Here is a 17,105-nt window from a genome sequence, read left to right on the forward strand (position 1 = left end):
AAAAATAAAATAAAAAAAATAAGCAAATAATTCAAAAATAGAAAAAAAAATATAAAAAAAAACCAATGACTTTAACCAAAAAAAGTAACCACCCCATTTATTCGTTTTATAATTTTATTTATTTATATCATTACTTTACACATAGTTTTTAATTTTTTTTTTTTAATTTTTTTTTTAAAAATTTTTTTTTAAATTTTTTCAATTTTTTCAATTTTTTTTTTTTAAATTTTTATTTTCAGGTCATTAGTTTTTTTATTTTGGTTACCCGATTTTAGATAATAATCATAATAATGGCACCAACTAAAGAGTTATCGAGTAAAGATCAAGCCGCTATTAAAAATATCTCAGTATGTATTATTGATCAAAAAAAAAATCAAAAAAAAAATAATTACGAAATTTCATACACATCACACACAACAATCCACCCCCACGGTTTATGATGTTATAGTTTTATTAATAAAAACTCATATATTATTTAGAAATTATTTGATGATAAAAAATATAAAAAAGGTTTAAAGGCATGTGATGCTTTCTTAAAAACCCATCCAGATAATGTCGATGCATCATGTTTCAAGTCATTAATTATTTATAATATGGATCAAAAAGAAGAAGCCCACGAAATTGCAAACAAAGCCATTAAATCAAACATGACAAGTTCAATTGCATGGCACACATTAGGTTTTCTTCATAGACAAGATAAAAACTATTTAGAAGCTGGTAAAGCTTTCAAAATGGCATCAAAAAATAATAAAGAAAGTTCACAAATCTTAAGAGATTTATCATCAATTCAATTATACGCAAGAGATTTAACTGGTTTAAAAGTAATTAACATCATTAAAATATCATCTTCATCATCATTAAAAATATTAATATTTTAATTATCTTTTAGGAAAGTTATGCAGCTTTATTAAAATTACAACCATCAATTAAAAGTCATTGGATTGGTTTAATTATCACTTATCATTTAATGGGTCAACAAAAAGCAGCTTTTTCAATTTTAGAAAAATTCTTTGATATTCTCGATGATAAAGAAAAGACAGGTCTTAGATACTCTGAATTACTCCTTTACAAATGTATGCTTCTCGATGAAATGCAAGAATACGACCAAGCCCTTAATATTTTAGTTAAAGAAGAAAAGATTATTTTAGATAAACTTTGGGCCAAGCAAAAGCAAGCTGAAATCTTAATGAAAAAGAATGAAAATCAAAAAGCTGAAACCATTTTAAGAAATTTAATTAAATTAAATCCAGATAATTTAAATGTTCATAAAAAACTTTGGGAATCAAAAAATATCAAAAGTGAAAATTTAGGTAAGAAATACATACAGCAGAATTAAAAGTTTATTAATAACATTTTTTACTAATTATAATCCATTTTTTATTATAGAAAATTTAGATCAAGAAAAAATTAATTTATTAAAAGATTTATATAAAGATTTAGAACAACAATATCCAAAGAGTGTTTTAATTCAAAAGATTCCATTGATGTTTTTACAAGACAAACAAGAATTTAGAGAACATTTAGTTAAATATTCAGGTAAATTCCTTACTAAAAACATTCCATCACTTTTCAACAGTCTCAAATGTTTATATAACAACAAGGATAAAGTTGAAGTTATCACCCAAGTTTTCTTGGATCATTTACAATCACTCAAAGATAACCAAACCCTTTCAGGTTCATCAGAAAAAGAATCTCCATCAACTATTTTATGGTGCTATTATTATCTTGGTCAACATTACGACAAATTAAATGACTTCAAAGAATCATTAGATTACATTGAACAAGGTATTAAACACACTCCAACCTGTTTAGATTTTTATGTTATTAAAGCTAAATTATATAAAGTAAATATTAAATAGTAGTAATAATAACATCAATTTAAATCAAGTTATTAATATTTTTTTTAATTTAGCATCAAGGTGATGTTCAAAGAGCTTTTGAAGAATATGATACTGCTCGTAAGTTAGATTTAGCTGATAGATATTTAAATACCAAATGTGCAAAATATGCTCTTAGAAACAACGACCCAGATACTGCCGAGGCTATCTTCTCTTTGATTAAAGATGAAAGTCAAACCCTTATGTTCAATATGAGCGAATTCCAAGTTATTTGGTACGAAAATGAATTAGGTGCTGCTTATTTAAGATCAGGTGATTATGCCAAAGCCTTAAAATTATTCAATTTAGTCGAAAAAGTAAGTTTATTTAATATTAAATATTTAATTTATATTTATATAGTTTTATTAATAATTTTTCTATTATAGCACTTTGGTGAATTTCTCGAAGATCAAATGGATTTCCACAACCATATTCAAAAGAAATTAACTTTAAGATCATATATTGAATTTTTAAGATGGGAAGATGTTGTATATCAAAACAAACCATACTTTGATACTGCCAAATTTGCTGCCAGAACCTTTTTAAATATTCAAAAGAAACCAGAATTTGTTCTACCATTAAAGAAGGTTCCAGCCATCGCTAAACCACCAGCTCCACCAAAATCAACCGAACCAAAGAAAGATCCATCAACTGGTTTAACCATTCCAGAAGATGACGATCCAAACGGCGAAAAATATTTAGCAAAACATATGAACGACTTATGGACACCAGCTTTAGTTTTTGTTGACAACCTTATTAAATTTGCTCCAAATGATATCGAAGGTCATTCTTTATCATGTCAAATTAATTTACAACAAAGTAAGTTTCATTATTTTTATTAATTATTTCAAAGGATAGGCCAGATTTATTAACTTTTTTATAATTATAGAGAAATATTTAGTTATATTAAAAACTTTATTAAAAATCAAATCGATCAATGAAAATAGTCCATTATATCACAAGAATTTAATGGAATTACTTATCCAAGTTTCAAAGGATACCGAAGTTTCAGCAATTGTTAAAGCTGCTATCGAAAAACAATTATCTTTAGCATCCGATACCAACTCACTTTTGGCTTTTAATCAATCATTTGCAGATAAACATAAAGACTCTGCTCAACACCGTTTCGTAGCTGGTGAAATTTTATACAAGCTTTCACCAGAATCAAAAGATAAAGCATTAGAATTAATTATGAATGTTAATGGTGAAACCAATTGGGAGCAATGTGTAAATAATCTTGAATCACTTTCAACCATATTACCAGATTCAGTTAAACAATATAAAGAGAAATTACATTCAATCTTCCCACTTGCCAATGCCTTCGCCGAAGAACAACAAAATTAAGTTGTTTTAAATTTAAAAAATAAAAAAAATTAATTAAATACTATATTAATAATTTAATAAATAATTATAATAGTTTAAATAATAAAAAATATAATTTATATAATAAAATATAAATGTATACAAAAAAAAAAAACTTTAATTTATTTATATATTTATTTATTTATTTAATATTTTTTCTTTTTATGAGTCTTTTTTACAACTTTTCTCTTTTTAAATCCGATACTACCTTCAGCATCGCCTGAACTCTTATCGCCACTTGAATAACCACTATCTTTTAATTTATTAGTTGCTTCTCTTACGGCTTGGGTAACTCTTTCGAGGAAAATTAATACGGTATCTTCTTGACATGGGAATTCATCTAATTTCTTTTTTAAAACAAATTCAATTCTTTGGTACATTTCGACGTCATATTGAGTGACCAAAGTAATAGCACGACCTGAATTACCTGCTCTAGCAGTTCTACCTACACGATGAATATATTCCTTTGAATTGGTTGGTACATCATAATTGATAACTAAATCGACCATTGGAATATCTAAACCTCTAGCAGCGACATCAGTAGCGACTAAAATTGATTTTGTACCTTGTTTAAATTTACTTAATGATGCTAAACGTTTAGCTTGATCCATATCACCGTTAATTGGAATAGCTGCCAAACCAAGGTTTCTTAACATGAGTGTGACTTTATTTGAACTGGCACATGTTGATGTGAAAATAATGGTTAGATTGCCTGCTAATTCATTGAGGATATATACAAGATAACATTCTTTATATTTGAATGGGATGAAAAGGTATTGTTGGATTAATGTATCGACGGTTTGGTATTTGGTTGCAACTTGAATTTTAACTGGATTAACTAAAGAGGCTCTTTGAAGTTTGGCAACTTTAGATGTCATGGTAGCTGAGAATAAAAATGTGTTTCTTTCTTTTGGAATAACCTTTAAAATATTATTAACTTCCTCTTCGAAATCTGCACCAAAAAGACGATCTGCTTCATCCATAATAAAGTATTTAATTGAACGTAAATTGAAACCTTTAGTATTTTCTAAATGAAAAATAATTCTACCTGGTGAACCAATGATGATATGTGGCTTTTTAGCAAGTTGTAAAGATTGAGTCATAGAGTCAATACCACCGACTAAAACACAGGTTTTGACACCAATAGTTGCTCCGAGTGCATTAAATTGTTCTGCAATTTGAAAAGCCAACTCTCTAGTTGGTGCAATACATAAACAAAAAATACCTTGAGGTTGTTCTAAAAGTTTTTGAAGTACTGGAATTACAAATGCACCAGTTTTACCAGAACCGGTCTGTGCTAAACCAATGATATCACGTCCTTTTAATGCCCATGGAATAGTTTCTCTTTGAATTTCTTTTGGTTTCTTAAATCCAGAACGGTAACATGCATCAATAATTTGTGGGTGAACTCCTAATGATTCGAATGTAACATGTTCATATTTCTTTTCCTCTTCTTCTTGATTTTTATAATTGCTATTGTTAATAAACTCTTGAATTTCTCTTTCTTCATCTTCCTTTTCTAATAACTCATCATCATCTAATATTTCTTCTTTTGATTGTTGTGTTTGTTGTTGTTGCTTTTTAACTGCTGGTGATTTAATGACAACTTGCTCTTCTTTATCTTCTTCCTCTTCTTCTTCAATGTTATTTTCTTCCTCTTCTTCTTCTCTTACAATTTTTTCTATTTTTTTAATTGGCTTTTTATTTTCATTAACAACTTTTTTTACAACTGTTTTTTTAACAATTGGTTTAGAATCTGTTTGTTTATTTGTAGTTGAGACTACTTTTTTAGTAGTTGATTTCTTTTTTATATCTGTTGTCATCCTATAACAGTTAATTGTATTTGAATGATTAAAATAAAAATTTAATAAATTTTAAAAAAAAAAAAAAAAAAAAATTTTTAAAAAAATAAATTTGTCGTTTTTCGGCTTTTTTTATTTCTTTTTTTTATTTTTCTTTTTCTTTTTTTTTATTTTAATATTTTTTCATAAATTTTATTTTATTTTATTTTTGTGAATATTTCTCTTTTTTTCATCTTTTCTAAAATATATATTTTATATATATACAATAAATATATAATAAAATGGATAAAAATAAACAACAAAACAATGATGAAAATATTAAAAAATTAACAAAAAATAAATATGACTCAAAAAAAGAAAAAACAGATAATTCAAAAATTTTCCACAATAGAAGTAGTAAAAAGAGAATCGAGAAATTAAAAAAGATTGAACATAGTAAGAAACCATTAACAATTAAATTAAATGAGATTGAAATCATCGAAAATAGATTAAAGGAAGAAGCACCAGCAAGAGGTACCAACCCATTAGCAAACTCACCATCAACAAATGCAACAAATGCAACATCCTCATCATCACAAGAATATAAAGTCGATTATCCATCAGCTACAATATTTAAAGATTTACCACTCTCTCAATTAACTCAAAAAGGTTTAACTGAATCAAAATTCTACAAATTAACTGATATTCAAAGAGCTTCACTTCCACACACTTTATGCGGTAGAGATATTTTAGGTGCTGCCAGAACTGGTTCAGGTAAAACTTTAGCATTTATTATTCCAGTAAGTAATTAATAAATAATAGGAATAGCTATAGTAATAGTAATATATATTAATATAATTATATTTATTTTATTAGGTTTTAGAAACTTTATGGAGAAATAGATGGAGTAGAAATGATGGTATTGGTGCAATTGTTTTATCACCAACTAGAGAATTAGCAATTCAAATTTTTGATGTTTTAAAATCAGTTGGTAAACATCATACATTTTCAGCAGGTTTACTTATTGGTGGTAGAAATGTTACACAAGAAAAAGAAAAAGTAAATGCTATGAACATTTTAATTGCAACACCAGGTAGATTATTACAACATATGGACGAAACTTATGGTTTTGATTGTAGTAATTTAAAGATGTTAGTATTGGATGAAGCAGATCGTATTTTAGATTTAGGTTTTTCAAAATCACTCAATTCAATCCTCGAAAATCTTCCAAAACAAAGACAAACACTTTTATTCTCAGCAACCCAAACCAAATCAGTTCGTGATTTAGTTAGACTTTCACTTAACGAGCCAGAATACATTTCAGTTTATGAAAAGGATATTATTACAGCACCACAAAATCTTACTCAAACTATCTGTATTATCCCATTAGAAATGAAATTAAATATGTTGTATTCATTCGTCAAGACCCATTTAACATCAAAAGTTATTGTATTCTTTGCATCATGTAAACAAATCAGATTTGTATATGAAACCTTTAGACTTTTAAATCCAGGTACATCTTTATTCCAATTACACGGTAAAATGAAACAATGGACACGTTTAGAGGTATTTGAAGATTTTTGTAAAAAGAAAGCAGGTGTTTTGTTTGCCACCGATATTGCTGCAAGAGGTTTAGATTTCCCAGAGGTTGAATGGGTTATTCAAGTTGATTGCCCAGATGATATCGAGACATATATTCATAGAATCGGTAGAACTGCAAGAAATAATGCTACAGGTCAAGCTATTACAATCCTTTTACCAAGCGAAAAAGAAGCTATGACTGCTTTATTAGAAAAACAAAAAATGAAATATGAAGTTTTAGAACCAAATCCAGAAAAATTAGTTTCAATCGATTCACAGTTAAGTGGTTTCTTATCTGAAAAAACCGAATTAAAATATTTAGCTCAAAAAGTAATTATAAATTTATTTACCTGCATATTTTAATATCATATAAATACTAATTAATTTTTAAAACTTTATTTTATTATCATTTAGTCATTTGTTTCATATTTAAGATCAGTTTATAGACAATCAAATAAAGAAATATTTAATATCGAAAAATTAAATATTGAAGATTTTTCTAAATCATTAGGTTTATTAGGTAAACCACAGATTTCATTTGGTAAATCAAGTGCAGATAAAAATAAATCATTTATTGTCGCAGATATTCAAAAGAAATTACAAGACCAAAAATCTAAAGGTGAAAAAGATAAAGATTCAGATATCGATAGTGATGCAGAGTTACCAGAAGAAGGTTCAGATGGTGAAATTGTTATTACAAATAATAAGAGACCACTTTCAAATATTGAAAAAACATTTTTACGTAAAAATGCTAATGTTTTCTCTGAAAACTATCAAAAACTTAGACATAAAGAAGATAACGAGGAGGATGATGAAGACTTTATGACAATTAAAAGAAAGGATCATAATGTTGATACATCAGATGTTCCAGAAAAACTTTCAAGAAAGGATCAAAAAGAAAAGAAATACTTGAACGATCCAAACAAATTAAAATTCCAAGAGTCTACTGCACTTCCAACCAATGGTGTTTTACCAACCTCATATTTAGAAAAAATTAGATCAGAAGTTAAACAAGGTGATGCTGAAGATAAAATTTTACAAAAAGAAAGATTAAAGAGAAGAAAATTAAAACTTCAAAGTAAAGAATTATCTCAATATAAAGATGGTGATGAAGAAGAATCAGTTGCTTATTTCGTACCACCTGGTGAAGATGATCCATATGAAAATAGTGATGATGAAGAAGAAAATAGCGATAATTCAGAAGACGAATCAGAAGAGGAAGAAGAAGAAGAAGAAAAAGTTAAACCACAAATCTCAAATAAAAAGAGAACCATTGAAGATCAAGAAGAATTAGCCCTTTCAATCTTGAAAAAGAATCGTTTAAATTAAATAAATAAAATATTTAAATTTAAATTAATTTTTTTTTTTTTTTTTTTTTTTTTTTTTTTTGATTTTTATTTTTTTTAAAATTAGATATTTTTGGGTTAAAATTTAATTAAAATAATTTTTTCTTTAAAATAACTTGTTGTTTTTGTTGATGTGTTTCTTGAATTTTTTAATAATTGTTTGTTGATGTGTTTCTTGAAATATTTTAATAGTTGTTTTTGTTTTTGTGTTTTTAAAACCTTTTTTTTATTTTTTTTAATTTTTATTTTTTTAATTTTTATTTTTATTTTTATTTTTTTTAATTTTTTCTTTTTTTTTTTTTTTTTTTGTTTTTTCATAACGATTATTTTTATTTATTTATTAATATTATATATATATATACCATTAAAAATGCAAATCCCATTATTTTTATGGAAAATCTATAAATATATTGTACATTTTTTTTCAAAAAAGTCAGAAATAGAAAGAATTTGTTATGACAATCAAATAAAGTCATTTGAAAAAACAAAACTTATAGAGGATAGCATAGAAAATTCAAAACAACTTATTAAAATAAAAACAGAAATGGAAAACGAATTTGACTCGGGCGATATTGCAATTAAAATTGTCGAAATTAAAAATTTTAATCAAGAGGTTTTAACATTTGATGCAACGTAAAAATTTCATTTAAATTTTCAAAAAAAAAAAAAAAAATTAAAAATTAAAAATACTTATATTTATTTATTTTTATTTATAAGAATTTTACCAAATTTAATATCAGCATTAGAACCAATTAGCTCATATCAAACATTTAAAAAAGTAATTAAAAACAAACAAAATGAACTCTATGATAACAAAAATCAAGAACATGAGGACATGCTAGAATTACTTTGGCAATCTCTTTCACCAAATGTTAGAAGAAGCGCAAGATTTAGTTCAGAATGGGGTGAATTAGGCTTTCAAGGTAAAGACCCAGCTACAGATTTTAGAGGTATGGGAATTTTGGGTTTAGAGAATTTAGTTTATTTATCTACAATTCATTCTGACAAAGCTAGAGATGCCTTAAACAATTCAAGATCAAAATGTCAATATCCATTTGCCATTACAGGAATTAATATAACAGCCTTAGTTTCAAAGTTAATGAAGATTTCAAGTTATAAGATTCATTTTTATAAAGTTGGTTCAAATATCGAACAATTTAATGAACTTTATGGTATTTATTTATTATAACTTATTAATTTTAAAAAACTAGATTTATACTTACAAATTTTATTTATTTTATAAAAAATTAGCAAGAATTTTTATTTCGTTTGACAGATATTACCAAAACAAAAACCCAGTTAATGTTATGAGTTTTGGTCCAATAATGAAGGATTTCGAAACATTATTAATGAAAGATTTCGAAATTAGTTCGTTGTATGACTAAATATAAATAAAAATAAATATGTAAAAAAAAATTATATAAGCAAATTAAACAAGGGTGTATAGGTTCAATATAATTATTTTTTTTTTAATTTTAATAATCATATATTAAAAAAAAAAAAAATTTGTCGTAGTTATTTATTTTTTTTTTCTTTAAAAAAAAATATTTGTATTCTTGGTTATATGGTTGGTAAAATAATTATGGATCTGGATCTGTTTATTATTGTTATTATCTCTTGTTATTGTAATTATTATTATTATTATTTTATTATATTATTTTCGGTCGATATCCCATTTACTCTCTCGTTTACTGGGAGTAATAGGAGCACTTAATATATTTGAGGATGGTAAAATATCATTGTTTGTTGTATTGGATGTTGTAGTTGTTGATGATGAGGTTATTGAGGTTATTGATGATGAATTTAATGTGGTTGTATTTGGTGGTGTTGGTATCGAAGAACTTGGAGTCGAGTTTGCGTTTAAGTTTGAATTTGGATTTGAACCATTTGGGTTTGATGGTGGCAATGAATTTGAAGATGATGCTCTGTTGTCATTACTACCTCTTGTATCTCTATCAATTCCTCTATCTAAAAATCTATCACGGTCGCGGTCTATAAATCTATCACGATCACGGTCAAGAATTCTATCACGATCACGGTCAATAATTCTATCACGATCAAGAATTCTATCGCGATCACCCATTCTTTCTCTATCACGGTCGATGTGTATTCTATCTCTTTCTCTTTCCTGCCATATGTCTCTATCACGATCACCTATTCTATCTCTATCACGGTCGATGTGCATTCTATCTCTCTCTCTTTCCCTATCTTGCCACATATCTCTATCTCTAAAATCTGACCTATAATCCCTGCTGTCCCTTATATCTCTGTCTCTATAGTCGTGTAATCTTGAATCACTACGGTCCCAATCTCTTTCACGATCGAGAATTCTGTCATTACGATCCCAGTCTCTTTCACGATCGAGCATTCTATCGGTACGATCGGCACCTCTATATGGTGGTCTTACTTCACGACTATCTCTGTATGGTGGTGGTCTTGATCTATTTCTGTCATAGTATGGGTCATTTCTAAAACCTCCTCCTATAGGCTGGGTAGATGATGATGGTGGGAGTGAAGAAGGTGGACGATCTCTATAATCTCTTTCGTATTCTAAACTACGACTTATATGTGATTGTGGAATTGGTGGATAATCATCTCTCCTGCCAACTGGTAATGGTGGAGGTCTTGATTTGTGATATGGGTCGATGTCACCCCTTCTGTCTAAATGATCTCTGCTACTATAAGGTGGGGCTGGTCTTCCATATCTTCTATCATTTCTATAATCATCGTGATCGTAGTAAGAATCTAAATGGTGATGTTTTGGTGGTGATATTCTTGAATCCAGTATTTCACCGGATGAATGTGGCTGTGGACTGTACATGTGGGTTGAACTATTTGAATTTGGTGGTTGGTGTGGTGTTGATGTTGATGAAGTTGTAGTTGTAGTTGATAATGAAATTGGTGTTGAAGTTTTATAATTACCATAAGGTGGTGGTTTCTGTACATCTATCATTCCATATGGATGATAGTAGGATTTTGGTAAAGGTGTAGTGCTAGTTGTTGATGTTGTTGTAGTTGAGCTTGATGATAAAAGAGGGTCTACCTTTCCACCATATAATGATGAAGCATAATAATCATCTACAAATCTTGTCGAGCTATTTGTGTATAAACCTGTAGCGTAGGGATCACTTATGCCTGCATACTTGTTTGCGTAATTTTCATAAATGCTACTGGTATTAGTGCTGCTTGTGCCTATAGATGAAAGATGAGTTTGAACTGGTGGAGAGTTTTGTTGTCTGATATCTGATGTGTCAATAGACCATGGTGATGGTTCTGATGAGACTCTATTTAATTTAGTGGTACCACCATTAGATTTGATAGGAGTAGTTGAAAAAATTGGTGGATCTTTATAATATGGCTTATCATCAATTGAAAATGAATCATTGGTTGTTGTTGTTGTGCTAGTGCTAGTTGATGTCGGTATCTTATTTGTGCCACTATTTGAAAGTTTAGTCTTGTTAGCTTGTGATGATGGTGGAGATGATAAAAGTGTTGTGGTTGTAGTGGTGGTAGTGGTTGTAATTGGAGATCTAAGTGGTGGGGATGATGGAACTGATGTTGGCTTTTTACTATTGGAAGAACCTGTAAAACCTATATTTTCATTTGAATTTTTTAAGCTGGATGATAAAGTAGTGGATGATGCTGAGCTAGATGTACTTGTAGATTTTGTAGAATTTGTTTCTTTTTTAACTGTTGTGCCATTTAACTTTTCTTTCTCTTTTTCTTTCTCTTTTTCCTTTTCTTTTTCTTTTTTTGCTTTTGGTGTGACTGGTTCTTCAATTTTCTTTAATCTTTTATGCTTTTTTTCTTTAACTTCGTCTTCGCTTTTACTACTAAAGCTAGAATCACTTAAATCAGAATCACTTGTGGCAATATCACTATCACTACTTTCGCTATCACTGACAACTCTACTCTTTCTTTTTCCGTTACTGCTGGCTTTCTTTTTTGAAGACGATGAAGATGATGAGGATGAATCCTTTTTACTACTTTTAGAACTTTTTGAATCTGTTGATTTACCCTTTTGCTTGCTACTGCTGCTATTACTGCTACTGCTGCCACTACTACTGCTGCCTGAGCCATTACTTGATTTCGATTTTGATTTTTTACTAGAATCCGATTTTGAACTGCCATTACCACTGCTACTGCTACTGTTGGTTGATTTCTTTTTGGCAATACTATTTTTAGAATCTAATGATGATTTTTTAGGCGTTGAAACTTTTTCATTTTCTGACTCACTACTTGAATCACTTTCTACATTTGAGTCATCTGAATAGTCATCCGATTCACTTTCTGATTCGCTCTCTGATGATGTAACGTCTTTGTTTCCATTTTTAATATATCTTAATGCAGCTTTATATGCCTTTTGCCATTGTTTGCTTTTTGGTTTGTTTTTCATTTGTGGATGTGATAAAAAATCTGTAACAGAATCTGGAGTTAACCATGCACTAATTTTAAAAATAAATTAATATTAAAGATTTTTTTTTATTTTTTTTTTTATAATGCCAATATACTTACTAATCATTACTTGAAAAAAAATGAAGCAGAATTATAGGACTATTTTTAGGTTGTGCTTTTCTAACGGCTGATGAAATTGATTTCGATGGATCATGGACTCTGGCTGGCCATTGGGGATATCCTGCATTCTTCCATAAACTACCTGACCATATCTAAAATTTGTACCAACAACATACTCTCCATTTCGACTTTTTTTCTCTTCCTTCATCTTTTATATATATATATATATATATAGCTAAATATATATTATTTTTTTAAATGATCTTTTATTCCTTTATATATAAACTAAAATATTTAAATTTCTTTTTTTTTAAAAAAAAAAAAAAAAAAAATTAAAATTTCTATCTCCTTTTCTCTTTTCTTTTCTAAATTTTTCTATTTAAAACTATTTAATAAGGTTATTAGTATATATAATCTAGTTTTTATGTGTATATTTTTAAAAATAATGGACAATAATAAGGAGGTTGAAAAAAAATTAAAAAATTAAAAAAAAAAAAAAAAAATAAAAAAAAAAAAAATAAAAAAAATTTTAAAAAAAATTAAAAAATAATTAAAAAAATTTTCTCTCTTTAATTTTTTATTATATCAAATATCTAATTAAAAAAACAAAACCACCACCACACAATAATATTATATTAATGATATTATATATTTGGTAATCATGAATGATTGATTTAGTTTTGTTTCTGGTGATACTTACAAAAGAGAAACAAAAAAATATATTAAAAAATAAAAAAAAATAAAATTTTTAAAAAAGAAATAATGGAAAACAAATGTATATATCTAAAAACCCATATTAAATAAAACTTACCATTAAATTAAGATATAGATAGTATGTGTTTTTCTTTTCCTTATATATATAGATAAATATATATAATAAAAATGAAAATAAATAAATAAATATGTTTTTTGTTTAAATTGTTATATGTATGGGATGGTGTGGTATGAAATATACTATAACACTTCACACACCGATCTTAAGATTTCCCTCTTTTTTATTATTTTCTTTTTTTTGTGTTTATTTAATGTTACAATGATTATTTTTATTATTTTTATTTTATTTTTTATAATTTTTTGTTATTATTATAATACTTTATTCATATATACACACACACTAAATATATATGAATAAATAAAATAAATATAAATGAAAGAAAAAAGAAAAAAAAATTAATTTGAAAAAAAAAAATAAAAAAAAAAAAATAAAAAATAAAAAAAAGTTTTTTTTTTAAAAAAAATTAAAAAAAAAAAAAAAAAATTTTAATTATAAATTGAACGTATAACTGAAATCTTTTAATAAAATAATTATAATAATAAAATCTATATAACTGATCTACTATTGAACTTTACAATTTATATTAATAAGATTATTCATAATGTATTCGCAAAGATTGGAAAATACATATCAATTTAATAAGAATTTAACAAATCATGATATTATAAAATATAGTTGTAATTGTGGCAAATCATATCACTTGACAGAGTTATATTATTGTATCAGTTGTTTAAAGACCAATTGCAAATTTTGTATTACAGAGGATATAGATTGCTATTATTGCCCAAATTGTTTAGAACATATATCATCAGCAGAGGCATCACTAAATGGAAATAGATGCAAGAAATGCTTTGAATGTCCAATGTGCTTCAATGTACTTACTTATTCAGCAAGCACAAACGCAAATGGTGTAGAAACATTCTTTTTAAATTGCACATTTTGTAAATGGAACTCAATCAACTCTGGTGAAAAAGAATTTAGATTCGACTCCCACAGTATTAAAGCAAAGAATGAAGAATCAGAAGCATATATACAGTTAAATAAAGTTTTAGAAATTGTCAATAAAGAATCAGCAGAGCTATCATCACTAAAAGATAAGAAAACTCTTACAAGAATTAAAATAGCACAGGCAATGAAGCAGTTCCTTGGTCAGCAATCGAAACATCAAAAACATAGCCAAAGAAAGAACTTTTTAAAGAGTGATGAACAACGATGGATTAACTCCTCAGTACCTGAACCATTGCCAGATAATAACCTACTCCCAAAGATTACACCAGGCTCATCATTATTAACAAATGCAAACATTAAAAAAGGTCTTACACCTATTACAACCGAAGATTCGGATAAAATGCAACAGGATAGAGTTCAATCGAGAATATTTAATAAAATAGAATCAACTTTACCAACCAATGAAAACAATACCCTATTTGATGATGCAGAAACAAAAGATCAATATGATGACGATTTAGATTTAGATCAATTAAACAAAATAGAGGATGCTGATGAAATCTCAACATTAGCCCAAAGACTCCACCAAATTCCAACTCAATCAAAATCTTTAAAGAAATTAGAACCACATCATAGACCACTATTAACTCGTAGATCAAAGAGATGTAAAAGATGTGATCGTTTATTAATCAAACCAGATGTTAACCCAGGAAAAACTGAATTCAAAAGACAACACTTCGCCTACTCTTATTTACCACGTATACACATTTCAAAGATTAATTGGATCGACAACGACTTATTCGAAATGTTTTTAGTATTCAACAATCCATTACACTCCCATCTCTTTATGAACTTCCCAATGGAAATTAAAGGTTCAATGATTTCATTAGATGATAATGCTCAATTGGTCGATCTCTATCAAAATGAAACTTTTATTGGTGGTCTTTTAGACGAAACCGACGATATGGAAAAAGAAGCTCACATTCAGCAACTAAAGAATTTAGAAGATGCCAGATATTTCATAGATAGAAAAGACAATAGATTAAAATTGCGTTTTATTGGTAAAGTTGGTGTTGAAAATTCAGTTTTTGACAATAATGGTCAAGACGAAGTTACACATTTAATTATTCACTTACCAGATCAATTACTATTAAATACTGACGAAAACACTATAAATGAAAAGAAATTCAATTCTAAATTTGAAAACATTAAAGTAAGTATTTATTTCAATGACTTTACAAATATAATTTTTACTAATACTTTAATAATTCACTAGTTTACCATTTGCTTAGAGTTTTCAACAAAATCATTAACTTTAAATAATAATAATAATAGTAGTAGTAATATAGCATCGACCACACCAAAAGATGAAAACGATAACACCCCATTAGGATCAAGTGGTACTTTACAACCACCATCAGAATCAGCTTCACAAAAAACACTTTTAAAAATACTATTTGATATTCCTTCAAAAAATTTTACAAATACCCAATTATAAAACAATAAAAGGAAAATAAAAATCCTCGATAACTTTTTATTTAATATAATACACTTTTTTTCAAATTTTTTTTAATAATAGTAACTTTTTTTGCTAAAACTTTATTTAAATAATGTCAATTTTTTGATAAATTTAGGTCAGGGATTGAAAAATCTTTAGTTGAAAATGACTCTCCACATCCACATGTATTGGTTGCATTTGGATTAATAAAAATAAATTCTTTTTTAATTGGTTCCTCTATATAATCCATCTCTGTACCTATAACTGATAGTAATGCTTTGGAATCTACTATAATATTTATATCTAAAGTAATTTATATTAGTTATTGATGATCTTAATTTGAAAACTACCTATACCTATATAAATTCTAAAACTATACCTTTATCTGCGACAACAGTTTCATCAAATTTGTTTTTTGTAGTTGCAAAATCTAATGTATATGACATTCCTGAACACCCTCTTTGTTTAACACCTAATCTTAATCCAATACAATTATCTATTTTATTATCTTTCATAATTTCTTTAACTCTCTTAATAGCTGAATCGGTCTGTATAAGTTTAAGAATATTAATATTTTATAAAAAGTAATAATGCAATAAAATTCTTGATGACTTTTTTTTTTTTAAAAAAAAAAAGAAATTTTTATAAAAGAAATCCTACCATTGAAAAAATAGCCTTTTTTGAAGGTTTTCCTAATCTAACAACACCTGAAATTGACATTCTTTATATTTTATTATATTTTACAAGTATTAAATTATTTATTTAATTATTTATTATATTAATTTACTCTATATTTATTAACTATATTATTAGCTTTATTTATTGTATATATTATTAATTATATATTTCTTTTTATTATATTAATATTTTTAAAAAATCTAATTAAATAAAATAAAAACACAATAAACGACAATTATGTGTAAAAAAAAACAAAAAAAAATGAAAATTTTATTTATTTTTCTTTTTTAAATTTTTTTTTTTTTTTTTTTTTTTTTTTTTTTTTTTTTTTATAATTTTATTTTTTAAATTAACTAAAATAATCGTAACAATGATGTGTTGAAGAATTAAATTAAATTGTTTTTTTTTTTTAAATTTCCCCCTTATTTATTAACATAAAGGGAATATGGTTTAAACAAAAAAAAGTGGGTTAAAAAATTTTTTTGTTTTTCCGATTTTTTTTTTTTTTTGGGGAATCCTAATTAATTAAAATTTTTTTTTTTTTTAAAAAAAAAAAAAATAAGTTTTTTTATTTATTTAATTATTATTTAGTTATTGATTGATTAATTGATTAAACCATAAATAAAGGAAATGGTGAAAATTAAAGAGATATAAAAAATTTAATTAATAATGGATTACGGGAGAATTTTTTAAAAAGAAAAAATTTTTGAGGTGTGTCAAAAAATGAAAAAAAAAGGGGTGGGG

The 17,105-nt window shown here is 26.4% G+C and overlaps 7 protein-coding genes across 7 annotated transcripts; 4 read left to right on the forward strand and 3 right to left on the reverse strand.

Moving 5' to 3' along the window:
- Positions 1 to 290: 290 nt before the first annotated feature.
- On the forward strand, positions 291 to 3,221 carry DICPUDRAFT_149048 (uncharacterized protein; the record flags this gene model as incomplete). Its single annotated transcript, XM_003285119.1, has 7 exons — positions 291 to 347; positions 480 to 821; positions 890 to 1,310; positions 1,387 to 1,844; positions 1,913 to 2,194; positions 2,264 to 2,696; positions 2,767 to 3,221. The coding sequence occupies 7 exons, from the start codon at positions 291 to 293 to the stop codon at positions 3,219 to 3,221; spliced, it is 2,448 nt and encodes an 815-aa protein (XP_003285167.1).
- Positions 3,222 to 3,394: 173 nt separating this feature from the next.
- On the reverse strand, positions 3,395 to 4,696 carry DICPUDRAFT_7134 (uncharacterized protein; the record flags this gene model as incomplete). Its single annotated transcript, XM_003285146.1, has 1 exon — positions 3,395 to 4,696. A coding segment is annotated over one exon (1,302 nt), but the record flags the coding sequence as incomplete, so codon positions are not given.
- A 626-nt stretch (positions 4,697 to 5,322) lies between these two features.
- Positions 5,323 to 7,930, forward strand: DICPUDRAFT_76134 (uncharacterized protein; the record flags this gene model as incomplete). The annotated part of the gene is made up of 3 exons (XM_003285120.1): positions 5,323 to 5,820; positions 5,897 to 6,931; positions 7,016 to 7,930. 3 exons carry the CDS (start codon positions 5,323 to 5,325, stop codon positions 7,928 to 7,930), a joined length of 2,448 nt encoding a protein of 815 aa, XP_003285168.1.
- Positions 7,931 to 8,317: 387 nt separating this feature from the next.
- DICPUDRAFT_86597 (uncharacterized protein) lies at positions 8,318 to 9,332 on the forward strand (the record flags this gene model as incomplete). The annotated part of the gene is made up of 3 exons (XM_003285121.1): positions 8,318 to 8,580; positions 8,665 to 9,119; positions 9,199 to 9,332. 3 exons carry the CDS (start codon positions 8,318 to 8,320, stop codon positions 9,330 to 9,332), a joined length of 852 nt encoding a protein of 283 aa, XP_003285169.1.
- Positions 9,333 to 9,397: 65 nt separating this feature from the next.
- On the reverse strand, positions 9,398 to 12,670 carry DICPUDRAFT_96962 (uncharacterized protein; the record flags this gene model as incomplete). The annotated part of the gene is made up of 3 exons (XM_003285147.1): positions 9,398 to 12,392; positions 12,463 to 12,600; positions 12,639 to 12,670. 3 exons carry the CDS (start codon positions 12,668 to 12,670, stop codon positions 9,602 to 9,604), a joined length of 2,961 nt encoding a protein of 986 aa, XP_003285195.1. The 3' UTR covers positions 9,398 to 9,601.
- Positions 12,671 to 13,838: 1,168 nt separating this feature from the next.
- On the forward strand, positions 13,839 to 15,683 carry DICPUDRAFT_28946 (uncharacterized protein; the record flags this gene model as incomplete). Its single annotated transcript, XM_003285122.1, has 2 exons — positions 13,839 to 15,398; positions 15,462 to 15,683. The coding sequence occupies 2 exons, from the start codon at positions 13,839 to 13,841 to the stop codon at positions 15,681 to 15,683; spliced, it is 1,782 nt and encodes a 593-aa protein (XP_003285170.1).
- A 115-nt stretch (positions 15,684 to 15,798) lies between these two features.
- DICPUDRAFT_28921 (uncharacterized protein) lies at positions 15,799 to 16,403 on the reverse strand (the record flags this gene model as incomplete). The annotated part of the gene is made up of 3 exons (XM_003285148.1): positions 15,799 to 15,986; positions 16,063 to 16,231; positions 16,344 to 16,403. The coding sequence occupies 3 exons, from the start codon at positions 16,401 to 16,403 to the stop codon at positions 15,799 to 15,801; spliced, it is 417 nt and encodes a 138-aa protein (XP_003285196.1).
- Positions 16,404 to 17,105: the final 702 nt, after the last annotated feature.

Source organism: Dictyostelium purpureum (assembly GCF_000190715.1).
Source record: "Dictyostelium purpureum unplaced genomic scaffold DICPUscaffold_39, whole genome shotgun sequence".
Taxonomy (NCBI): Eukaryota; Evosea; class Eumycetozoa; order Dictyosteliales; family Dictyosteliaceae; genus Dictyostelium; species Dictyostelium purpureum.